Source organism: Microtus ochrogaster, unplaced genomic scaffold, assembly GCF_000317375.1.
Source record: "Microtus ochrogaster isolate Prairie Vole_2 unplaced genomic scaffold, MicOch1.0 UNK48, whole genome shotgun sequence".
Classification (NCBI taxonomy): Eukaryota; Metazoa; Chordata; class Mammalia; order Rodentia; family Cricetidae; genus Microtus; species Microtus ochrogaster.
The window spans coordinates 2381040-2408065 of record NW_004949146.1 but is presented as its reverse complement, the minus strand read 5'-3'; the positions used below and the strand labels follow the sequence as shown (position 1 = coordinate 2408065).

At 38.8% G+C, this 27026-nt stretch overlaps 1 protein-coding gene across 1 annotated transcript in view; it reads right to left on the bottom strand.

The window, feature by feature from the left end:
- Positions 1-27026, bottom strand: part of Tanc2 (tetratricopeptide repeat, ankyrin repeat and coiled-coil containing 2) — a 345611-nt gene that overhangs the window by 40611 nt on the left and 277974 nt on the right. The window contains exon 14 of the mRNA XM_026777178.1: positions 7641-7749. Within this exon, the coding sequence (XP_026632979.1) occupies positions 7641-7749 (109 nt within the window). The remainder of the gene's footprint in view (positions 1-7640; positions 7750-27026) is intronic.

Here is a 27026-nt window from a genome sequence, read left to right as displayed (position 1 = left end):
CTGTGTGTATGTCTGCAGGCCAGAAGAGGGCACCAGACCTCATTACAGATGGTTGTGAGCCACCATGTGGTTTCTGGGAATTGAACTCAGGACCTCTGGAAGAGCAGGCAATGCTCTTAACCACTGAGCCATCTCTCCAGCCCCCTCAACACTCTTTCCACTCTAGTTCTTCCCATGCCCATCACTTCAAGTTCATGATTCTTCTGTAATTGTTACATCACTCATACACACACACACAAACTCACTCACTCACTCACTCACTCACTCACTCACTCACTCACTCACTCACTCACTCACTCACTCACTCACATTCTACTGAGACCATTTAGTGTTGCTCCTATCTACGTGTATCTAGGGCTGACCACCTGCACTGGATAATCTATTAGGAATTCATCCCTGAAGAAGACTGGTTTCCACTCTCTCAGCAGTCACTGATTTTTCATCTAAATGTGGGGCCTTGTGAAATTTTCCTTGTTCAAAGTGGCACACTGACTGGTGTTGCCACTAAGCAGGTTTTTGTTTAAGCAACCAAACTGTTGAGTGTTCATGGGTGCAATGTCCCTCTCATGTCAAGAAGACACTATCTAACAACAGGCATCCTGTTGTTCTCTGGCTCTTAGAATCTTTCTGTCCCCTTTTCTGCAATGTCTTATAAGTGGAATTTTTTACTTTTTGAGACAGGGTCTCATTCATGTTTTTCCTGCTGGCTAAAACTCACTGTGTAGCAGGAATAACCTTGACCTGCTGATCCTCCTGTCTTTTAGTCACCAAGTCTGGGAAGAGAAAGATCAAGGAAGGAGAGAGGAAGGAAGAGGACTTCAGGGACCAGTTCCTCCAGCCATCCAGTTACATGTCAAGCCATAGAATAAGAAGTAAGACAGCTATGCAGAAATAGAGAAAGGTAAAAGCCCAGAGACAAAAGATAGATGAGATAATTTAAGAAAAGCTGACTAGAAACAAGACAAAGCTAAGGCGGGGCATTTATAAGAAAGAATAAGCCTCCATGAGATTTATCTGTGAGCTAGGTGGTGAGCAAAGAGTAAAAAGCAACCAATCATGGCCAAATGCTGGGATTACAGGCATACAGCCCTCATAGTTGTTTATTATGTGTTACACTGAACCCAGGGCTTCATGCATGCTAGGTAAGCACTCTATTGGTCATATCCCTAATTACCTGGATTAAAAGAGAAAAAAAGTGTCTTTAATGACACAACTTTGTCAAAGTGACTGCCTGTGTCTAAATATTCTCAACATGAAACATGCATCTAGACAAAATGAGGAACAAGGATGCTAATCACCTCTACCCATTCTTTTATTTCATCCTATCCTGATTACAGAGGATGGACAAGAGGATGAATAATGTGAGTTGGGTCAAATCTTGGCAGAGAGGACCAATGGGATTTCAGAAACACAGTGCTTCTGGCAGGGTAAAACAGAATCTACAAGGAAATTATTGTTCCTTTGATCCTCTTCCACTACTTAAAAATGGCTACTTAATTTACAAATTATCCATATTATTTGCCGCCTTAAAGAGTTCTGAATCTTTCCACTAGAGCTGTCATCTAGTTGCCAAAAATTGGTTACATTGAAAGGAAGAAGGGCAGACAACATCATCTAATACATCTAATCAGTACTATTTTAGAAATTCTTTTAATTTGTGCTAATAAAAGGGATATCAATTGCAAGTTTCTTATTTGCCTAATTAGTTAATATGCAAACACACATAAAAATCATGCAGCAAGCCTATCACTAAGTTGTTATGATTGCTTATTTTGATACATGAGATCAAATATTTTTAGAGTTCTTTTTGAAAGAATTCGAAAGCTACTCAGTCAGCCTTAGAGTTCCATTATTATAGGGTTCATCTTCATTTTAGAGCCCAGGAAACCAGGAAATATAGCTCCAACTCCCAATTTGAGCCTCAGTTTCATGATTTAGAATATGTATAGGCTTCAACAAAACCTTTGACGAACAATATACTACACTGACAACTTGATAGAAAAATTACCAAAAAGTATTAGTATCAGCAGAAACGTTTAGTAGTAGTGAGCCCCTAATAGATAGATTAGAGTGAGTTTACTCACACTAATAATAACAGTGAGTAACAGAGTAAGTACTTGTGAGTTATTATTTATAGATAATTTACATTGGTATAAATTTTTATATATTGATGCAAATTTAAATTATCTTTGTTATATTGAATATGCTCCTATTTCTGTTTATAATATTTGTATACTTATGCAAAGTTACTTTGTCTTATTATATGCATGCATATTTCTACCTCTGTTTAAGACATTTTGTATATTGATACAATTTCAGGATATATTTATCACATTGCACTATACATTTTTACTTCTGACCAAGCTACTTATACACTGTTTACATTTTGAGATCACTATCCTCATTTGTTGCATAGTTGCTCAAAGATTGTTTAATATTCTCATATGAAGTTTTAGTCTTTAAGTTATATAGGTATTAAGAATTATAAGTCATATTTGTCATACTTATAGTTAGACTAATCAGGTTCTTTAGATACATAGAGATTGTATTCCTCATAGATAAATAATCTTTAACCACTTCAAAGAACTGTAAAATATGACATTCTGTTGACATGAGACATGACTGCTCCTGGCAGTACTGATCTATTCCCCAGAGAATGTTGACCACCAAAGACACTTCACTTAGACTTGTTTTCTTCTTGGCTGTTGCGGGAGCTCCTTCTGCTCTTTCATCCAATAGCCGCTGAGATATCAGCCCATTGGGGCATGGTCTCTCTCTCTCTCTTTAAAAAAAAAGCAGCAACTGCCCTCCGCTCGCTCTCTGGCTTCCGGCCTAAGTTAGTCCCATGCAGGTCCCTGGTTGTCAGCTTAGACTCTGTGAGCTCCTATGAGCCCAGGATAGTCATTTCCGTGGTTTTTCTTGTGATGTCCTCGACCCTTCTGGTTCCTACAATATTTCCTCCCTCTCTTTACAGGATTCCCCAACATCAACATTATCATCAGACCACCACACACAGCCATGACTGAGTATAGTAAAGGGAGACTGGTAAGCAAAGGGGAAGTGCTCTTCCTTGCAGAAAAGTGACCAAAAAACCAAGGCCCATGTGGCTTTCCATCTGTTCTTGCAAATCAGCTTTTATTGTACTATATCCATTCATTTCTGTAATGTCTTACTGATTTTCAGCTACAATGGAAGAATAGTAGTGATAGATAGTAATATGGACTACAAAGCCATATGTAGCTATTTAAAAAAAGTTTGTGAACTACTGTTGTAAGAAGTAAGGGGGTGGGCTGGAGAAATGGCTCAGAGGTTAAGAGCATTGCCTGCTCTTCCAAAGGTCCCAGCAACCACATGGTGGTGGCTCACAACCATCTGTAATGGGGTCTGGTGCCCTCTTCTGGCCTTCAGGCATATACACAGACAGAATATTGTATACATAATAAATAAATAAATATTAAAAAAGAAGTAATGGGGTGCTATTTCTATATGGAGTTTATTAAGTTTTATTTCGGGAAGAATATTAGTAATAGATCATAAAACCTCATACTAAAGATATACCTAGTACTCTGGCTTTTATCATGTACCTTTTTAATAAACATATCTTTTACCTGTATCTTTTCAACAATTTTGAGAGTTAATATTTTACAGAAGAGAAAACTGACAGTAAGTGGTAGACTTTACTTTTTATTTACTTATTTGAGATACTTTTTTCATCTAACTCCCAAATGCTAGGATTACAGATGTGTACCACCATGCTCCTCCTCAAAGTTTATATTTAAACTCATGCCACTTGCTGATGTCCAAGGATCTTTCTTCTATTTACAAGTTTTCTCCCAGCCCAATATTTCTGTTCTAATAAGAAAATGCTATATGATTGACTAATGAAAGGAACATTTTAGAGGGAAGCATTCAGGAAGAAATTGCAAGAATATTCTAGCATCCTCCCAGCGACTAGACTCAACCTGAGTTACAAACTGGATTGGAGTATCTCTGGCTGCAATTTCCATACATCATGTTTCTTGTAGTTTTAAAAAAAATCTAAAGTTGCGTTTAGGGATGCTTGCCTATATTCCCACCATCTGGGAGGCAGAGAATGGAGGATGAGGAGCCCAAGGTAGTCCTTTACTATAAGGAATTCTTGAGGCCAGTCTGGGTTACAGGAAACTCTGTTCAAAAGGAAAAAGAATCTAAATGACATCTATAAAGTTATAAGAGAATTCTAAGTGATCAATAACATGCCATTAGAAAATGCAAACCAAAACCACAATGAGGCCAGGCACGATGACACAGGCCTGCAAGAAGGTAGGAAGATCAGAAGTTCAAGGACAACCTCAACTACACAGTGAGTTTAAAGTCAGCCTGACGTACATAAGACTATATAAAAAAACCATACTAGACCATACAATGAAATACTACTTTGCATTCACTTTTAGATGAAACAAAAGACAGATGATTCTTTTCTCTTTTGGTGCTAGGGATTGTGTTATGCCACTGAGCGCTATTTCTAGACTGTTGTGAGAAAACTAGAATCCTCACACACTATTGGTAGGATGTAGAGCGGTGTGGACACTTTGGAAAACAGATCAATAATTCTTCAAAATGTTAAATCCAGTTACTATATGATCTAGAAATTTTGTCACTTATTTTATTTTTTTGAGATGTAGTCTTGCTATGTTACCCAGTCTGGCCCAGATTTGTGGCCTAGACCTCTTGAGTACTGGGACTACATACATATACCATTGTGCTCAGCACAATTCTACTTCTAGGTATATAATACTCAAGAGAAATGAAGACAAATCTGGGTGTGGTGGTTGCACATATCGATAATCCCAATATTCAGGGGCAGGAAAGTTATGTACTGAGTTGTAGTTATATTAAACACCATGTTAAAGTAGCTAGTTTTCTTAAACAAATGGAAGAATCTATTTCTAATGTAGTTAGCGATAGGAATCACAGTATTTGTTCATTTTTTTCTCAAAAGCGAAACAACTCAAGTATTTCAATGAATGGATAAGTGTTGTACATCCACAAAATGGAATATAATTTTATAATGCAATGAATAAGGTACTGATCTATACTACAATATTAATAAACCATGAAAACATTATGTTAAATGAAAGAAGCCAGGGATGAGAGAACACATTATATAGCTATGTAGCTCCATTTCTATGAAATTTTTTGAAAAGTCAAATTTACAGGGCAGAATGTAGAGTGAGACATGACTTAAACTGGTAATGAGGCTTATTATTTAGGGTAAATAAATATAATAATGGTAGTTGTAGAATATTATTTCAAGATGTGTTACATTTGTTTATGTTGTGGAACTTTTTGTAAAATTATGCAAAGATATGCTGCATTCCTTTATCTCTGTGAAGTTGTGTTACTTTGCCTGTCTAAAACACCTGATGGTCTAGTAAGGAGTTGAATGGCCAATAGCGAGGCAAGAGAGAGGATAGGGGGACTGGTAGACAGAGAAAATAAATAGAAGGAGAAATCTGGGAGGAACAAGAGAACAAGGAGAGGAGGATATCAGGGGCCAGACACCCGGCTGCTCAGCAAGTCACAGAGTAAGAAGTAAAGTAGATATACAGAAGTAAGAAAAAGATGAAGCGCCCTGAGGTGAAAGGTAGATGGGACAATTTAAGAGCTGGCTAGAAACAAGCCAACCTAAGGCTGGGCATTTATAAGTAATACTATGCCTCCTTGTAGATTTATTTGGGAGCTGGGTGGTGTGCCCCCAAAAGAGCCAAAGAGTAAAAAACCACCAACGACATTTTGGTGCCCAATGTGGGGCTAGAGTAAATAAATAACCAATTACTGTTAGTGATAATGGCACAACTCTAAGTACACACACACACACACACACACACACACACACACACACACAAACTGGTGAAGTTATACTTCAAAAAGTTGTCAAAATGAAAGAATTTAAAAGGCTCTATAAACCAACCCAATATCCAGAATCATAGGCCTTTACCCTTTTCTTACTTAAAGGTCATTGATGACATAAATACATTTTTTTCATGACCAGTAAGGGAAATTTAAAACTGGAAATAAATATCAGTTTGATTGTGTGAATGTCACTACTGATGAGAAGTTCTGAGTAGAACTGGTTACGAGAATGTTTATCTTTGACCCTGCATGCCCCTTAGCTGACTGACAGAACTTTAGTCTGGGAGAAGCTAAAGCCTCTCAACAGCCTCTGCACTGGATGGATCCTGTCACCGGTGGCAACCCCAGAACCAGCAGAGTCTAGTCTTCAGTCTTTAGTTTGCAGTCATGTCATCACTATGCTGTCCGCCAGAGTCTTCACAGCCTGAATCACACATGAGTCACTCTTATCTCACACCACCATTCCGTCTGCATCAGTCTAAGATAAAACTGTGCTAATGACAGAAGCATACAGTTTAAATGTAGGTTCCTATGTACTAACGCCACACTTGGTTAAACGAAGCTTCAAATTCTTTCTCTGCTAATGTGGCGTTTATTTTATGGTGTACAAAGGCAAGCATCCTCTTCATCTTTGTATCTGATCCCATGCAGACTGTCTTGTTCAGAGACTGACAGTTATCTCAGTGTTTATGGATGAAGTAGATATTATACTACACATTTGAAATCGGAACCCTGACAGCTGTATTAGTTGTGTTCTGTTCTGGGTGAAAGCCATTTTTTATACAGTGATTTGTTAGACAAAATAATTATGATTCAAATAAAGAACTTGCCACAGTGGGTTTCACTTCTGTCCATTTGATGACCAAACTTCTCTGGCTGTGTGCTTATATACTGGTAAGAATTTGTGAGGCACTTGGGGAACTGTTAATCTTTACATCTCTTGGGGGTTTGTCAGACCTAGAGAACTGTTATCTAAGATACTCAAATTTTTCACTACTGAAGTGGAGAAGAACTCTGAGGAACTATAGCAATTACAGCTATCAGAATTATGTATTCCTGGTTGGCTTTAAACTCTTGGCAGCATTCAGCCTTAGCCTTTAGCCTCCCTTGCTGGTTACACACATGTACCACCATTTCTACCTGAGACTTTTATTTTTGTAGTTCTGGGGAATGAACACAGGGCCTTCTGCATGCTAGGCAAGTGTTTTATATTTGAGTTATACCATGAGCCCACAGGGCTGTAACTGTCAAACATAGTATTAAATAATAATAGTGAACTGTGGACTAAAAATGAGGAGAATGGTTTCTTCCTGTGCTTTCATGTAGACTATGAATGCCCCAGCATTATAAACTACATAAATGTATGTTTAGCCATCATAAAAATCTTCAATCATCTTACAACATGACTGTTTTTGGGAGATGATAGGTCATATGTAGAACACATATTAAGTGTTTGTATGTGCTCCTTATGTAAATAATATTGTGAATATATTCCCTGAAATGCCTAGGTAAATAGCCTATTAACCTGTTCAGCTTCTCCACAGGGGAGGTATTTAACTTCGCTGTCAGAACAGGGTTAGCTCTTTCTAAAGGCTGAGACATAAACAGGACACATAATTTAGGAAATAGAGCAAACTAATTTCAGAAAGAAGGGATCATATGGGAATAAGGTTCAACCCCTGCATATAGTGTTTAGGAAAGTCTGCTAAAGATGGAAAGGAAAAAAGTCTCAGTTCTCTAATTACCTTAAAGATGTGTGCTTTGAGAATGTGATGTCCCAGTTCAATAGTCTGCTGTCGGTTTAGTTTTCCCTCTTGGCGGGAAAACCAGAAGGCAAGTAAAGTGTGGCCACTCCTGCAAAGAAAGAGAGTCATTTAATAATTTAATGCCTCATTTGTGCCTGGATCACTCAGGTCCAGTCACTTCTCCAACAAAACTAGGCACCATTAAGTCAGTATCTTAGGGAAGCATTTGTTACTAGGCAAAAAACATGTTTGGATATATAAAAGACATTTCCAGTTGGCTTATTTCCATCTCTTAAACAAAAACATTAAAAGATTTTCATTTTTATTTTCTTTGTCGGCAACTCTTCATCAGTACTAGCGGGTCAGCGCTCCCCAGACTCTCTGCACCCGGTTCTGTTCTCACTGAACTAGGTCACCCATCAGTCCTCCAGCAGCACTGCTATCTATAGCCTACGCAGCTTCTCTCTATCTAGACTTTTCTTCTTAGCCTTAGGCCTCAGTGTTAGAGCACTTGTTTATTGGATTTCTCCATTTGCAGTGTTCCTCGGTATAAACTAAAGATGGGTCAAAATAGACTGAAGACCTCTTCCTAAAGTCGCCTCTGGACAGCCTCTACCAAGCCTCTTCTTCTCCTTCCAGCTGAGCACAGTGGACTATGTTCTTTCTGATGCCACCAGTAGAGACTTACAATCTCTAGTACAGTGTTTACCTCCAGAAAACTGTTTCCCCGATAGCATCAACTCCTCTCTATCTCTCTGATAACAGACTCCTAATTTATTCATGAAAGAGAAAGGCCTTCTTGCAACCCCTTGGATATTGTCTTACAAGCTCAAGGCGGTCAGAACTGTCTTCGTGGCCTAAATCATGTGATCAGCAGTTCTGAGGACAAGGTCAAAAGCAGGGTTAGGCTAAAAAGTCCTGGAGAATTGAGCCTGAGCCCTACTGTGTAGCATCTAAGCTACTTTAATTTGGGGCTACTTGAAATAAAGCAATTATTATTTTTCTGTTTAATCCATTTATTAGAATCTTATGTTCTGTTCCAGCTCAAAGTATCCTAATGATAATCTTTGTTAGTCTTTCTCTCTCTCTCTCTCTCTCTCTCTCTCTCTCTCTCTCTCTCTCTCTCTCTCTCTCTCACACACACACACACACACACACAAAGAGCATGCACTCCCCAACTATTTGTGATGCTGAATAGCAAGCCAAGGGCTAAATACTTCACTGAACTAAATTCCTAGCTCAATGATTTCTCCCCCACCCCCAGGGTATCATGCTACATGAGGCTACCTAGGCCTCAAAACCCATTTTTATTTTGTTTTTATTATTATTTTTTTTTTTTTTTGGTTTTTCGAGACAGGGTTTCTCTGTGGTTTTGGAGCCTGTCCTGGAACTAGCTCTGTAGACCAGGCTGGTCTCGAACTCACAGAGATCCGCCTGCCTCTGCCTCCCGAGTGCTGGGATTAAAGGCGTGCGCCACCACCGCCCGGCCCATTTTTATTTTTTAAAACTACATTTTTTTTTTTTTTTTGGTTTTTCGAGACAGGGTTTCTCTGTGGTTTTGGAGCCTGTCCTGGAACTAGCTCTTGCGTATGTATACGTGTATGCATGCAAAGGCCAGAGAACAACATGTGCAAATCATTCTTCTCCTACCATGTAATAGGTCTAGCTTATCCAACTCAGGTCATCCATCAAGTTTGACAACAAGTACCTTTACCCTCTAACCGTCTTACCAGTTTAACCTTGAACTCCTGATCTTGCCACTACCTCCTGAGTCCTAGATACAGGTGTGTACCACCATACCTAATTTATGTGATGCTGGGGATCAATCTCAAACTTTCTGACAAACTAAGGAATCACTTTACCAACCGAGTTATATCCCCAGGCAATATATTCTTTTATGTGTTAAGATATGTTTGTGTGGTATATGTGAGATATACATGTATGTATTCCTATTTACATTACTGAAAGAAAATCTAGATCACTTATATTCTTCAAAATACCTAATGCAGTCTAATTCATGTAAAAATGTTAACTATGTTTTTAGGACAAAAACCACCACCACCAACAACAACAAAAAACCCTGGGTATTGATGTGGGAATGATTTTTTATTAATAAAGAAACTGCCTAGGCCCATTTCATAGGCCAACCCTTAGGTAGGCAAAAAAAAAAAAAAAAAAAAAAAAAAAAAGAACAGGATGCTGGGAGAAAGAAGCTGAGTCAGGGAGTCGCCATGTGTCCCACTCCTGACAGACGCAGGTTAAGATCATTCCTGGTAAGCCAGCTTGTGTGCTACAAAGATTAATAAAAATGGGTTAGATTAATATGTAAGAGCTAGCCAATAAGAGGCTAAAACTATTGGGGCCAGACAGTGTTTAAAAAAAATACAGTTTCCGTGTAATTATTTCGGGTATAAAGCTAGCCGTACAGGCGGCCGGGTGCTGGGGACGCAGCTCCGCCGCTCCTAATTCAACAGGGTATTAGGGTCCCAGCAGTGTAGGTACATGACACCATGCCTGATGACCAAATTTTCATGCTAAGAATTCCCCTGGCAGAAGTTGAGAATCAATTTCTTTAAGTTGTTCTCTCATTCCTATGAGTATCATGATATACCTCCTGTGTCCTGGGCAATAGCCTCGGATACACAGCAATACGGCCTCCAAACAAGCAAATAAACAAGGAGGGGGAAGAGACTAGATCTTTTCATCCCTCTCTCCTTCTTTCCTCTCCGTTTCTCCTTTTGAACCTGGAGAATATGAGGTGAGGCAGCTTCCATATTTTTATATATATGTATGTGTATACCATTCTAGAATCTTCATTTCAGTAGGATTTTGAAAACAATTCCAAATTTTGTCTTCATAGAATTTCTAGACTACAACGAATGCTTTTTACCAAAGCTAATCACAGGGGAAGGAAATGACTTAGCTGGAAGAATGCCTAGACAGGATTAATCTGCGTAGACTCATCACTATCATCTTGAGGCCTGAGCACAGGGTTGTTTCACACTTATGTCATCTGAAAATGCCCACTGAACTGTCACCGACAACAAACTGTTGGTAGGAAAGTTAGTTATAACAGAGGCAGAGACCTCAAAATTCCATCTAGCCAGTAACAGTAAAACTAGTAGAGTTTTCCTGGTGTAAGGATTATTATTTTTTTAAATATTTATTTATTATGTATACAATATTCTGTCTGAGTGTTTGCCTGAAGAAGAGGGCACCAGGCCTCAACACAGATGGCCGTGAGCCACCATGTGGTTGCCGGGAATTGAACTCAGGACCTTTGGAAGAGCAGGCAATGCTCTTAACCACTGAGCCATCTCTCCAGCACCAAGGATTATTTTTTTAAGTGACTCAGCCATAACTGCACAGTTGTGACAACAGCTCCTGAATACAGGCCTCTGACCTATTTCTTAAGCTTTAAGTCCTGAAGGAGAATCCATGTCTTTTGGAATTAAAAGGTAACAAAAAAACTTGTATCCACAGTGAATAGGATTTTCAGTTAAGACACAGAACTGACTTTGTCCTAGTGATTAAGACACAGAACTGATTTTGCCCCAGTGATTTCATGAATTTATACTAAGATGCTTGAATTTTTCCAGTGTATATTTGCACCTAGAGATAACAATGTATGTTACTACTACCATTGATTAGCCACTGAGTATATAAATAGCACATAAAACAGGGTGAGATGAGGGTGACAACTGTCATTTGTTTCCTTTTGATTTTTATAAAAGAATGACTTTGCTGGGCCTGTACCTGTAATTCTAGAAAGTAGTCAAGAGGCTGAGGCAGGAGGATTGCAAGTTTGAGACAAGCCTGTGTTATATAGCGAAGAAAAAAAACAAACAACAACAATTCTGAAGAGCTCACAGAACCCAAAGCTTATGGTGTTGGGATACAAAAGGTAAAAGCAATTTATGCTTTTCTTTTCTTCTGTAAAGTACAGTACCACCAGTTAAACTAAAGTCTGCATGTGGTCTTATTCACTTGTGCAAATCTGTTTCTACTTATATCATCTCCTTGGCTCCTTGCTCTCTAATGTCATTGGTAGTTCTTAGCTGCGATGCTTCTCTTAACCTTTGGTATTTTCATTTTCTTTTTCTTTTCCTTCCTTCCTTCCTTCCTTCCTTCCTTCCTTCCTTCCTTCCTTTCTTTCTTTCTTTTTTTTTTGGAGACAGGGTTTCTCTGTGGCTTTGGAACCTGTCCTGGAACTAGCTCTTGTAGATCAGACTGGTCTTGAACTCACAGAGATCCGGCTGCCTCTGCCTCCTGAGTGCTGGGATTAAAGGCGTGCACCATCACTGCCCGCCTCCTTTGGTATTTTCTTTCTCTTATTTTTCCTTCCAGCATTAGACCCTACTTACTGCTTCATTAAAACTATCTCCTAAGGCATAGTGGTACACCTTTAATCTCAGTACTCAGGAGGCAGACATAGGCAGTATCTGAGTTTGAGACCAGTCTGGGTCTACAGAGCTAGTTCCAGGACACCTAGGGCTACAAAAAGAAACCCCATCCTGAAATACCAACCAACCAACCAACCAACCAACCAACCAACCAACCAACCAACCAACCAACCAACCAACCAACCAACCAAAAAAAACCACAAAAAAACAAAAAAACCAAAAACCAAAACCAAAACAAAACACACACACACACACACACACACACACACACACCCAAAAAACAAACCAACAACAACCCTCCCTCCCCTCAAACACACCACAAAGAAAACCCTGCTATCTCTAGACAACTGTGACAATATGCAGGTATCTCTTTCATTGTTTTTCCAGTGATGTAATGCCTTTGCCTTCTTTTCCTTCTAGGTAGCTCTTGTCTCCTGGCTTTAACTTTTACCTTAATGTGAATGACTCCCACAGAGACATCTCAAACACAGAGACTTATTTTTTTCCTTCACTTTTTTAGCTGCCTGCTGGCTCTCTCTACCTCCATTACTGTCAAATGAAAGTTATCTTTTGAAGTTGGAACTTTTCCTTAAAAACAAAACTTTAAGACTAATTTTTTTTCTTCAAACGGAGCCAGTTAGGCATAAAAACCCAGTATCAATTTTTCTCCTTCAACTTCCTCACCTGGAAGTTTCTACTCTATTTCAGTATTCACTACCTGGCCCATTTCAACAATACACTACTGCAAAGGCTCATCAAAATCTTGCTAAAAAAATCTTCAATGACTTAAAATTCCTTCAGTACATCCTTTTAAACCCTGTTCTGATTAGCTTCAACTATCAACTTGACATAGCCTAGAGTCATCTGAGAGCAGAGGCTCAGTTGGGAAACGGGCTAGATTATGATCTGTGAGTATATCTATGGGGAGTGTGTGTTGTCTTACTAACTGATGCTGGAGGGCCTTAAGGCAGACAGCCTGGACTGCATAAGAAAGCTCACTGAACATAAGCCAGAGTTCAAGTCAAGCAGCATCATTCTTCCCAGGTTTCTGTTGTACTTCCTTGGTCAGGGGTAATACTGTGTGGAACAACAGTAAGCAGGCCTGCCTTCAAGTGCCTGCCTGGACTTCTCTCGACAATGGACTGTAAAATCTGGAAGCTGAAATAAACCCTTTTTTCCTTAAGTTGTTATTGTTCATGGTGTTTCTCATAACAGCAGAATGAAACTAAAGAAAATCCTCAGCATGGTATTCGAAGGATATTCAAAGCCTGTTTCTCAATCAGGCTTTCTATTAATCTCTGTTGGGAATAGAAGCCATGTTTTTCATATAACTACTCCTAAGCAATTAACACTTCAGATGTGTATATCATAGTTTCCAAAATAACAATTTCTAGCTTATAGTAAAAACATTATACTTATAAATATAGGAGTAAATGTTATTTACCCCATTCAGTGGAACATGAACAAGAACCCACTAGTATAAATAATAACTATTTTTTTGTGAGACGGGGACTCTCTTATGTAGCTCTTGTTGGCTTGGAGAACTTGCTATATAGACTAGATTGACCTTGAACTTAAAGAGATTCACCTGACACTGCCTTCCAAACACTAAATTTCTAATATAATTAAAATAATTAATCATTTATGTTGAAAAATTTAGGTGTACTTATCTTTATTTACATATATGTCTGTGTGCCTACATGAGTTTATGTGCACTGTGAGGCTGAGGCCAGATGGTGTCAGAGTCCTTGTTGTTGGAGTTACAGGTCATTGTGAGCTGCTGCATGTGATTTGAGAACCAAACCTGTGCCTTTTGCAAGAGCAGCAAGCAGTCTTAACTGCTGAGCCATCTCTCCAGCCCAAGGTCAACAATTTTTAATTAGCGTTTTGGGAAACTATGAACTAACAAATCAAGCAGCGTAAACTCTGTTAGGTGTAATTTTAGTTATGACCAAACAGAAAGCATACTTTCTAATGGAAGATTATGGCAATGAAGATAGACTTTAAGACAGGTTCAAAGTGGTTATAAAGACTATAGGTCGAGAGGGAGTGGTGAGGACAAATTATTTGCACACTGTAAGTACGACTGCCTGTGATTCAAAGTCACCCTGCAAGCTCTCCTGTCTGCATTCAGTGCTGCCTTTCAGCTCTCAAAGTGAAACAAACCCATTCAAGTTCTAGTTCTGCCACACCTCTCACAAGCTTTATAACCAAGGGCAAGCAAGCTAGGTAACCTCTTGGTGAGGCAGCAATGTCTAGCTTTCAGGACTGTAGTAAGAATTAAGTGTGACTTACTAAAAATAACTATTTTTCATTTCTATCTTATATAACAAAATGCAAAATGCAATACTGAAAGAATGACTACTTTCTATGTCCGACTTTTCACCACTATGAGAAAATACCTGACAGAAACAACTCAACAGAGGAAGGATTTGTCGTGCTCATGAGTTCAGTTTATTATGGCAGGAATTTGGTGGAACACAACAACTCATGCCAAGGTAAGGCTGGAAGAGAGGAAGATGGGGATGAAAATAAGGGGAGAAAGGGGAAGAGAAGAGAGTGACAGGGAGGAGAAAGGGAGGGGATGTAAACGGAGACTGCTCTTTTGTTCCCGGCCACCCTGACCTGAACAGTCACATGGAAACTATATTAATTACAATACTGTTTGGCCTACTAGCTCAGGCTTTTATTAACTAACTCTTATATCTTAAATTAACCCATTTCTATTAATATGTGTATCATCACATGGCTGTGGCCTACCGGTAAGGTTCCAATGTGTCCTTCTCCTTCGGCAGCTACATGGCATCTCCTTGACTCTGCCTAATTTCTCTCTATATCTCTTCCAGCCTGATTATATTCTGCCCTGCCATAGGCCAAAGCAGTTTTATTCATTAAGCAATAAAAGCAACACATATATAGAAGGACATCCCATATCATCTCCCCCTTTCTGTCTAACTAAACAGGAGGGTTTTAACTTGAACATAGTAAAATTACATATATAAAACAGTTATCAAAGAAAAATTATAGTTACAATATTTAGTTTATTTATATTTGACAAATTAAGGAAAATACTCTATCATATATCCTATCTTTTTGGGTTTAAAGTTTTATATCTAATTTATACTTTATCATAACTAAGGAAAACTATAATTATCTGTCTTCAACTCTTTAAAGACTCCAGAAGGATATAATATTACCTAAGTAAACAAGTGTATTGTAAGCAACTTCCAAAACTCTAAAATTGACAGAGACAAATTGCCTATATTGGCAGTTTGTTAGTCTGTTGGCATGAGACACAATTGTTCCTGGCAGCATTGATCTATTCCCAAGAAAATGTTGGGCACTAAAGACACTCCATTTGGAGCTTGTTTTCTTATTGGCAAAACTGGCCTTTGGGCAAAGAACTGCCTCTGCCTTGACCACTGACAAAAATGCATGGTGTCCAGACTGGATAAGGAGGATACAAGCAAAAAGACTGCCACACCTTGCTAAGACAGGGTAAGACAGTTTCTCAAACTGTCCTGCCTCTGAAAATGGTCTGTCAGATACTCTAGGCCTTAGCCAAAGTTGGTTGCTCCAACATTGCAAATGAGACTTTGGGTGATTGCTCAGGTAGCCGGTTGTCTCTGTCATTTCTTGCACCTTTTGGAAGTTGCTTGATTGCACTTCCTGTTTACTCAAGTAATATAATTTTCCTTCTCGGGTCTTTAATTGGGTTGAAGACTAGGTAGACATAGTTACTTTTCTCTCATGACTTAGCCAAGCCATTTTAAATATAAGACTTAGACTCCTTAAGATAGGATAACCATGGAAACATTTAGCATATGTTTCTTGTTTGATGTTGTTCATGCTGGTTGTAATTCTAATTTTTATGTATGTTTTTGCCTCTTTACCCTCGACAATACTTGATATTTGTTCTTATTGTATATTGTTTTGTATTAGGCTTAGAACTCTCTTATTTAGAAAAAAGGGGGAGGTGTTGTGGGAACTCCTTCAGCCAATAGCCTTTAAGATACTGGTCCACTTTGGGCATGATCTCATGTACTATTAATGAAGACAAAAAAACCCTGTGTGGATCTCTTGGCTGCTAGATTCGGTTCCAACTCCCAGTGCACAAGCAGAGGACTGCAGGTCGGTACTCTTTCTGTGAGTTTATCCCCAAATAAATAAACCTTTGTTATACTCGACATTCTGGGCTATTGTGAAACTCTTTTGTAAGCCAACAGGGGACACAGACAGGCAGCTAGGCAGACAGACAGACACACACCCACATACCCACCCACCCAGGCTGGCCTCCAATTTGTAATCCTCCTTCTGCAGCCTCCTGATTGCTGAGATTACAGTTACAATCCACCATGATGCCTTGTATATTTGATTTTAGATAAGAGAGAAGCAATCCCTGGTCAGAGTTGAGGATCGTCTCACCCTACCCACACAGTCTTTTCTTCTCTTTCCTGAATACACACGCTTTAACAAAAGTCAGAGAAGGTGTTATCCAGAACTGGCGGGGGTAGGTGAGGGGAGATCCTCTTCTGTTTTTACTTGTAGACATCAATAGCCCCTTGGAATACATTACTGGAGACAAACCAAACCTACCCATGACAACTTTGAGTTACAAGGAGCTACTGTCATTTGATGACTTGGTTTCTTGTGCCGTAAGAGTTCAGAGAAAAATCCTTTCTAAAGCAAGAATCACTCTGCCTCATCCCCATTTAACTGCTTTATGATTACAATGGCAGTATATTTGCTGTTCTAATAGATTTTCACTTAGTACTCTAGGGAGTACTGGAAATTTTTATTTGTAGAACTGAAATATGCTAACAAGTGAATCTAAGTATTTCAGGCATGGATGTTTGCTCATCATTGTAGTCTTGGTCAGTAATGTGAAGGTATATTAATTTTCTTAGCTTTTGTGATGACAAACTCAACAGATAAAACTTTAATGTTTCAGAGAACATGACTTGGATGCTTTGACATTGTGTGATGGTCAGATGTTAACATGCTAACAGCCAGCTGGTGAGGTCCCTATCTTAATACGGGTTGACACAGTATGTCTGTGCTGTGGAATGCTTATATATTATAGAGGCAAATAAGGAGAATTACTTAGGGAGACCTAGTGAGATAAGACTATGCAGAGCTGGCTACCACATACAAGGTGATGCTTTCCTTCCAGTCAAGGCTTGTTCTTGGGAAATGGCCTTGCATTCAACAGGGAGTGAGGGTTGGGTAGTGACTGAGTTATGTTTAATGAAATGTGGGGAGAAATGGTATTCATTACCTCAGACTTGGCCCAGAAAATCTGCTCCTGCATTTTATCTGTCTTCTCCAGCCTGCCAGCTAATAACATCAAACCCCAAAAACACTGTGTTAAAAGATGGCAGTCTCCATTAGACTAGCTTCCTCCTGCCCTCCAAACTGTGTAGAACAAACCTCTTCTAACCATGCAGTACTTCTGGATTTCATGTGAATGAAAAGTAAATTTCACTGTGAAATGGTGGCACATGCCTTTAATTCCTTGGGTGGAAGAGGCAGGCGGATCTCAGTGAGTTTGAGGTCAGCCTAGTATGCAAAGTGAGTTCCAGGACAGACAGGCCTGTTACACAGAGAAACCCTGCCACAAAAAACAAAACAAAACAAAAAAAAAACCAAAATAGAAACACATAGACCAAAAAAAAAAAAAAAAAAAAAAAGGAAAAACTTTTTGTGGGAAAAATTCCTGATGTTAATGTTTACTTTAGAAGTTACTAGTATCTTTAGTGTGAAGTGTGGTTGAAAGACAGACAATAGAGGAATGAACAGACAGAGAAAGAGCAGGAGTGAGAATAGACTTGAGATCTCAGTGAAATATGCATTAGCTAAAACACTACCTTCAGACGCAGCTCTCTGAAAAGCTAAAATCATACCTTACAGAAAAACTGCTCAGACTCCATCATGGGATCAGAAGAGGAGCTCTTGTGCTTTGTGACAGTTCCCACTTTCTATCACTATTAACCAATCAATACAAAAGGCTCCCTGTGTCTAACAACTGCCACTTATTCCAGCAAACACGAAATCATTTTCAAATCTACAAGACAGCTAACACAAAGGGGGCAGCACCAACAGATTCTTCACCATAGCCCAACACGCATTAGAGGGAAAGAGGGAAGCCGCTTTACATTACTGTTCCTCTTGGGTGCGTTTTCTCTCTCTCTCTCTCTTTTTTTGTGCTTAGAAAATAGTCATTCACAGGACGGTATGGTAAAGTACTATTTTTGGTAAGAGACATTCATATGTCACCAGGCAATCATTGTTTAGGACATGAAGGAATCAGCGCTTTTGCCAAGAACTCCCATGCCTTTGCTTGCCTCATTTTCTGTCAGCTGTATGAAGACAAAGGTGTCATTTTCCTTCAGTATGTTTTGTAGCTCCTGAGCTTCAGAAATACACTGTGAGAATTTAAAAGAATTTCATCTAAGTTCAGAAAGATTTTTTAAATTTATTTATTTATTATGTATACAATGTTCTGCCTGCACGTATGCCTGCCTGCCGGAAGAGGGCACCAGATCTCGTAGATGGTTGTGAGCCACCATGTGGTTGCTGGGAATTGAACTCAGGACCTCTGGAAGAACAGCCAGTGCTCTTAACTTCTGAGCCATCTCTCCAGTCCAGTTCAGAAAGATTTTCTCTGATTAGTGGTGCGGGACAATTGTCTGTATTCTGTCAATTATGTTTTAAATAAATGCTGATTGGCCAGTAGCCAGGTAGTAAGTATAGGTAGGACAACCAGACAGGAAGTTGAGGCGGGTCAATGAGAATAGAATTCTGGGAAGGAGGAAGCCCATTCCTCCCCAGTCCTGTCACAATCACAGAAGAAGGAAGATGTAATTGCCTTGCTGAAAAAGGTACCAAGCCATGTGGCTAACATAGATAAGAATAATGGGTTAATACAAGTTTTAAGAGTTATGGGCCAGTTTATCATTAATATAGACCTCTGCGTGATTTCTTTGGGGCTAAATGGCTATGGGACCTGGTGGGAGGACAGAAACCAAGCAGGACAGAAACCCAGACAATAGATTAGCTAAGCCAACATTGTATTCCTGGGCGGCAAAGAACCTTATACTACCTTTTAGACAGGCAGATTCAGTGCTTGTTCGTTTGTTTTTTTCCCCAGAAGTTACTTTTTGCTGGCATATACACATAGATATTGAACATATTCCCTACTTTTTTTTGCTAGGAGTTTCAGGGTATCAGGTCCTTTGTTGAGGTCCTTGATTCATTTAGAATTCAGTTTTGTAGGGAGAGATTTAGTTTCATTTTTCTGAATGCTGAAATCCATGTTTCCTAGCATTGTTTGTTAAAAATTCTATCTTTCCTCCAATGTATGTCTTTAGTATTTTGGTAAAGAATCAGGTAGCTGTAGTTGTGCGGAATTATACTTGGGTCCCCTATTCGGTTGCACTGATCTATGTGTGTGTGTTTGTGTGTGCTAGTACCATACTGCATTTTTATTACTACAGCCCTGTATCATAACTAAAATCATGTATGGTAATCTATTCTGTAGAACTATTTTTGCTCAGTACCACTTTGGCTGTCCTTGGTCTTTTGTGTTTCCATACAAATTATGAGATTTTTTCCCCTCAATTTGTGAGGAAGGACCTTGGAATTTTTATTGGGATGGCTTAAATCTGTCAATTGCTTGTAATTCTACAAGATTAGCTCTTCTGATACATGAGTATGGGGTCTTTCCATCTCCCAGGATCTTTCTCCATTTCTTTCTCTAGTGTCTGAAAGTTTTCATTGTAGAGGTCTTTTAATTCCTTGGTTAGATTTATTCAAACTTAGTTTATTATTTTTTGTAGTTACGGTGTGACTGGAATTGTAGCCCTGATTTTGTTTTCAGTACATTTGTTATTGGTACAGAGAGAGGAAAACTACTGACTTTAATGAGTTAATTTTGTATCTTGAGACTTGCTCAATGTCTTTATAAACTCAAGTTTTGTTTTTATGTGTGTGTATATTCCTTAGACTCATGTATAGAATCCAATTATCTTCAAAAGAGATACTTTGACTTCTATTTGTATCCATTTTATTCCCTTCTCATTCTATTGCTCCAATACTTCAAGTAATATATTTTGGAGAAGTGGAAAGAGTAGAGACGCTTACCTTGTTTCTGATCTTAGCCGAACTGCTTTGAGTTTTATTCCATTTAGCATGATGGTGGCTAAAGGCTTGTTATAGATAGCTTTTATTATGCTGAGGTATGCTTCCTCCATCCCTAGCATCTACATGACTTTTATTATGCAGAGACGTTAGATTTTTGTCAAAGATATTTTCTTTATCTATTGAGATGATCATGAGTCTTTGAGTCCATTTATGTGAAAAATTTCATTTACTTATTTACATATGGCAAAGGTCAACTTGGTTATGATAAATGACTTTTTTTTTGTTTTTTTTTTGTTTTTCGAGACAGGGTTTCTCTGTGGTTTTGGAGCCTGTCCTGGAACTAGCTCTGTAGACCAGGCTGGTCTCGAACTCACAGAGATCCACCTGCCTCTGCCTCCCGAGTGCTGGGATTAAAGGCGTGCGCCACCACCGCCCGGCTGATAAATGACTTTTTGATGTGATCTGAAAATTGCTTTGTATTTTATTGAGAATTTTTACATGTATGCTCATTACAGAAACTGGTCTGTAATTTTCTCTTTTTAAATTATTCTTTTATCTTGTTTTGGTATCAGAACAATACTCGTTTTATAAAAAAAGTTTGGAAGCCTTCGTTCTCTATTTTAAAATTATTTATTTTGTGTGCATGGATGTTACATCTGCGTGAATGTCTGTGTACTACACGCATATTTGGTGTCATGAAGGAGGTCAGCAGAAGCCATTGGATCCTCTGGGACTGGAGTAACAGGTGTGAGCTGATAGGATTTAAACTCAGGTCCTCTGCAAGAGCAATATATGTTTACTCAGGTAGTATTATTTCTTTCTTGGGTCTCTGATGGAGTTGAACTTTATAGTTTTCCTTCTTATGAGATACAGAAAAGAAATTCACTGAAGAAATGTAAAGTGTATAAAGTTGAGAGACATAAAAAGATAGTTTTGATAATGTAAGTTAGAATAGAAAGTGAATTAGGTACAACTTTTGGACTCGCCAAGATAGGATAGATATGGAGTATTTTCTTTGAATTTATCAATTATTAATGGACAAGACATTGTTGATGTATATACTGTACTTATTGTATACAGTTTTTCTTGTATGTTTTAACCTTTTTAACTTTTAGATAAAAGGGAAATGTAGTGATATCTTGTTTGTACAAATAAAGCTTCACCAGAACTATATGCTTCTAAGTTGGACTACTAGTCATTGACAATTTTCTATGCCTATTACATTGAGCTTGGCTTTTCTACTTAACAATCTCCAGTTTCATCTATGAGCTGCAAAGGATGATGCTTCATCACTGTGTATATGGACCACAATTTCCTGACCCATCTGTCAGCTGATGAACACCCAGGCTGCTTCCTTTCCTTGAGTACTGTGAATACTGCTGCAATGAACATTCAGTTTAGTTTTCCCCACATAGTTCTATTCTGTTAAGCCACTGGCAGAAAGCAGCTTCTTTATTAACTAACGGCAATAAAACAGCTTCACAGCATACAGAGGGAAATCCCACATCAGCCTGGGGTTACTGTTTAGTTCTTTGTTTCTACTGATTTACTGACATCACACTATGAATGTTCCATTCAGCCCATCTTCCAAAGTCACATCTCCAACATCTCTAAATACAGCCTGTGCACCTTTCCTTGGAAGCAGTCCATTCTGAATGTGTCCCAAATGGGACTCAAGTCCTCCTCAGGGGCATGTTCTTCCCCCTGGACTGATGATAATAGCTAGCCCATCATCTAGAAAGTTCTATGTTGGTTAGGGGAAATATCATCCTCCATCATTCCCAAATGTTCTGGAGTCATTTTTGATCCCTTCATCTTTACCTTCGATTTACCTCCTAAATATTTAGGGGCATTTCTGAAATGTCTCTCTGACATATACTTTGTTCACCACCCTCAGGCTACAAGTCTTAGCATTTCTTACCTAATTAGAATTCTAGTGTAGCCCCCTAACTAGAATCCCACCCTACAGTCTCCCCCCTTTCAGCCTACCTTCCATATGTCGCTTGTCAGAGCTGTCTTCCTCATCACCAGAGCTTACTGACCAGTTTCTTCTCCACAAATAGTGATAAAGGTCCTTTGTAAAGTCTCAAAGATGCCACTCAAGGCTTTCTTCTTAGGGATAATATTTGCCATTCTTTATGACCAGGTTTATTGTTTTCTCATTACAGTTACTCCAACCCCCCAAAGACACAGCATATCTTCACACTCCTCCCTACTTCTGTTCTGCCACTATATATATACACATATATTTTAATTAAAATATATAATATATAAATTAAATATGAAATATATAATTTAAAAAAATATATTTTAATGCTTACAAAGGCCTAATTTCTCCAATGGAATCCAAGTCATTTCTCAAGGCAGAATTTGAATGCTACCTTTTCTAAAAAGCATTTCTTCTTTGCCTAGGTTCCTGTAACACATTATGCTATGATTTACTGTTGGTTGCTTGTCTGACTCCCCTTTATTAGAAGGTAACAGCTTTAGACCACAGCTATCTCTAGTTTCTCTAGTGGCTGGCCAGCTTTTACTGTAGAAGTTCCATAAATTCTCACTAATGAAGAACACTAAGCAGATGGGTATCAGGAAGAGCAACACGAACACTTCCAGATGAATTTTCCACTTCACTACTCAGTGCAGCCTTGAACTTGCAGATATTTCTGTTGCCATGGTGAAGATTATGAAATGAATGTAAATATGACTCAAATGCTGAGAACAGATTGACAACTTGATCCTTAATTTTCAATTTAAGAACCCTGTCTATAGTTAAATTTTAGTTGTGCTACCTTAAAGGTCTGCTCATTATTATCCATTCTCAGCAAAAATAATCCATGTGTCTGTGCAATAATCCTTTCTATTAACCTTAATCAGACAGTACTTACTATGTATTTTCCCCGTATGTATGTATGTATGTATGTATGTATGTATGTATGTATGTATGTATGTATGTATATGCATACATACATGATTTCTCCCTCCCCCCCTCCCTAGAAAGAGTCTCATGTAGCTCAGGTTTGCCTCAAACTTGTTATATAGCCAAGGATGTGCTTGAATTCTTTTTTGTTTTGTGTTTTGAGACAGGGTTTTATCGTGTAACAGCTCTCAATGTCCTGGAACTGACATGTCCAGGCTGGCCTCAAATTCACAGAGATCCACCTGCTTTTGCCTCCTGAGTGCTGGGATTAAAGGTGTGTACCACCACTGCTCATAAGCTTGAGCTCTTGATCTTCACACCTCCACTTTTTTTTTTTTTTTTTTTTTTTGGTTTTTCGAGACAGGGTTTCTCTGTGGCTTTGGAGCCTGTCCTGGAACTAGCTTTGTAGACCAGGCTGGTCTCGAACTCACAGAGATCCGCCTGCCTCTGCCTCCTGAGTGCTGGGATTAAAGGCATGCGCCACCATCGCCCAGCTACACCTCCACTTTTTAAATGCTGGTATTACAGGTGTGTACAAATTTTATGTAGTGCTGGAGATCCAACCCAGGGCTTTGTGCTGGGCAAATACTCTGAACTGAGCCATATAGTTTTTCACAACTTTTTCTTGGAAGCTGAGTTCAAAATGTTTTCTAGTTCCATTGGGCTGCTGTTTACAATCTGATGTATATATGTAAGAGCCCGATGAACTGGAACTAGAAGTAAAGTCTACTAAAGCCAAATCCCCTTAGAAATAAGTAAAACAGCATTTTTTGGGGATAGTCAATTTGCATAGGAATTTAATGCTTTTTTTCTACATTGCTTCAATCTTTCTAGGGCTTTTCTGCTCTACAAATGCATCATTGCTCTAGAATGAACACCTCTGAACCAGTGAGGTCCTCAGGCAGGTGGCGAGGTTTCATGAGGAGGAAGAGCTATGATTATACTGGATTGTCATAATTTGAAGTAACAGTAATCATATAAAGCTTGTCAATTTCTCACACTCCTTCTGTGTCCCTTAACTCTTTGTTTTTATGTTTAACACCATACTTTGCTTTGAATTATTGCTAGCTATGAATGAGTCTATTAAAACCACTAAACCGTAAGTCCTTATTTCTTTCTTACTTATATCCCTGGCAGTACTTAACTCTGCAACTCAAATACATCATTTAATAAGCACTTATTGATGCTTGCTGGATGCCGGAATGCATGTTTTCACTTATTCCTGGGGCATAAGCAGTAAGAGTGGGCAAAAAGATATTATCTGTGGAGCTGTGAAAGAGTATGCTAAAGATTCTATGTGATGGGGGTTAGAATTAGTAGTACTTACAATTTTTCAGTTATTAATTTATCATTAAAAATTTGCAGTGTGTTTACTGTGTGCAAATCAGTCTACAGGAAGACAAAGATGAGATAGAAAAAGTTACTGACCTCATTGAAGCTACTCAAATTCTAAGGGAAAAGTAAATAAATAATTATTAACACCCAATAAATTAATAAATTGTAATACACACTAGAAAGGAAATAAAAATAAAGACTCAGAATCCAGGAACGACTTAGTAAGGTGACAAACAGAAGCCCCTTTTAGGAAGTGAGGAATAAGCTAAAGTCTGAAGGGGCAATGGGAGGTCTCACTGTGTAATGAGGCAGAAATTGTTCAGTGCAAGGTCTAAAAGTGGGAAAGAAACTTCTATAAGTGGAAGAAAACTGTACAACTTAGAGGCAAGCAGAAGTTATTTACACATACAGGGCTTTGGTTTGCTCTGATAGTAAGAAAAGGCACTGAAGGGTTTCTAGAAACAGTCACGTGGTGTGAACTGTGTGTGAAAATGACCTCTCTGGTTGCTGCTGGTGAATAGACTGGATGAGGGTAAGAAGAAAGATGAATCCATGTGGGAGACCAGGGTGTGGCCAGTGGGGATAAAAATAAATGGGTACTTACAAATCAATTTTGGGACTTAGAACCAATTAGATATGCTGATGGCTTCGGTAAATGAAAATCTCACAGCTGTGGGTTCTTATAGTTAAGAGGGTAGAAAGCTATTAGTGTTGATTTTGACTAAACATGGAGTTTTAGCTGCTTTTGAAAGTCTCTGGAGACAGTGGAGTGAATTGCTCTGCTCACAAAAAAGAAAATGTGTTGTCAAGTCTCACTAAGCTGGCAATAACTCCTACTGATTGCTGTGCCATTAATCCTGGTTTGACAACCTCTGGGATTCTTTTGATTTGGTTAGTGTTATTTTAGAGGCTTATTAGTAGGATAAATTAGCCTCACTTTGTATGCCTCCTTTGTGTGTGTGTGTGTTTGTGTAGGTATGTAAGTGTTCATGGGGGTGCATTTATGTTTGTGTATGTGTGCATGCACACATATGGCGAGGCAAAGGTTCAACTTTGGGTTTAGTTCCTCTGGAGCAGTCATCTTTATTTTTTTGAGACAGGATCTCTCAGTGGGACCTGGAGTTTCCTGACCAGTGCAGGCTAGCTGGTCAGGGAGTTCCAGGAATCCATCTATCCATACTTTCCCAGTGCTGAGTGTGTGTCATTACACCTGGCTTTTCTTTTATGTGGGTTCTGGGGATCAAGTTCAGGTCATCAAGCTTGTACAACAAGCACTTTACCAACTGAAGTCTTTCCATAACACTTTATGCTACTTTAAGCATTAAAAATGCCTTTGTTGGGCATGGGTACATGCCTATAATTTCAGAATTTGGGAAATTGAGGCAGGAGAATTATGAGCTCAAGGGAAGCCCAGGCTACATAAGACTAAGTTAACAAACAAAGGAGGCCTTAATCACCTGTCTATGTCTTTACCATTTTTACAGTTTTAGATAAAGTTATTTTAAGCCATTCCCTTCAGAAAAGAGCGGGCCTCCCAGGAATATCAACAGAACATGGCCTAACAAGTTACAATAAGACTAGGCATATGCCCTCTTATCAAGGCTGGATGAGGCAACCAGGTAGGAGGAAAAGGGTTCCCAAAACAGGCCAAACAGTCAGAGACAGCCCTAGTTCCTACTGTTAGGAGTCCCACGACCATAACATATATACAAAGGACCTAGGTCAGACCCATGGAGGCTTCCTGATTGTCTTTCCAGTCTCTCTGGGCCCCTATGAGCCCTGTTTAGTTGATTTTGTGAGCTTTATTCTTGTGGTGTCCTTGACTCCTCTAGGCCAGTATTTTCTATACAGACTATAACTACCTTTAAAATAAGCTATACATGCATATTTAAGAAGACAAAGCAGGGTTACTCTCTAGAAGAATACAAGCCCCTTTTGGCATTTTGTATGCTGGCTCTTCTATAAAAGTTCCATAAAGAGTAATGGCTGAGAATTTGTGCTGATCAAGTCATAAAGCAATATTTTCTGTATCTCATCATAAGCAGAACTTTCTTTGTATATATTGACTTAGCATATTTCTCATGGGTTTTTATGACAGTGGAACAGTACATGTAGTTTTCAGTTTAAACTGGGCTTTTAAAATTCTTATTATTAGCCTTTAAAAAACTTACTTTTTGATTTGGAAAAGGAAAAATAAATGTTATGCCCATCTTCTGATGGCTAGACAGTTTTTCTACTTTCAGACTTAGGGTCTTGCTGAGTAGCCCAGACTAGCCTCTAACTCCTTTTGCTTCAGCCCCCTAAAGCTACGATTATGGGTAAGAATCAACACATCAACTTGAGAGCTGATTTACTTTTCTTCCTTTCTTCCTTACGATGGTGGGGATCGAATCGAGGGCCTTATACTTGAAAAGTACTACTTCACATTTTAGTTGAGGCAAACACTACCATTCCGCTATCTCCCTAACTTCTTGTTAGACAGTTTAAAAGACAGAAATAAACTCTGACCAAGGAAGTGAAAGATCTATTTGACAAGAACTTTAAGTCTTTGAAGAAAGAAATTGAAGAGGACACCAGAAAATGGAAGGA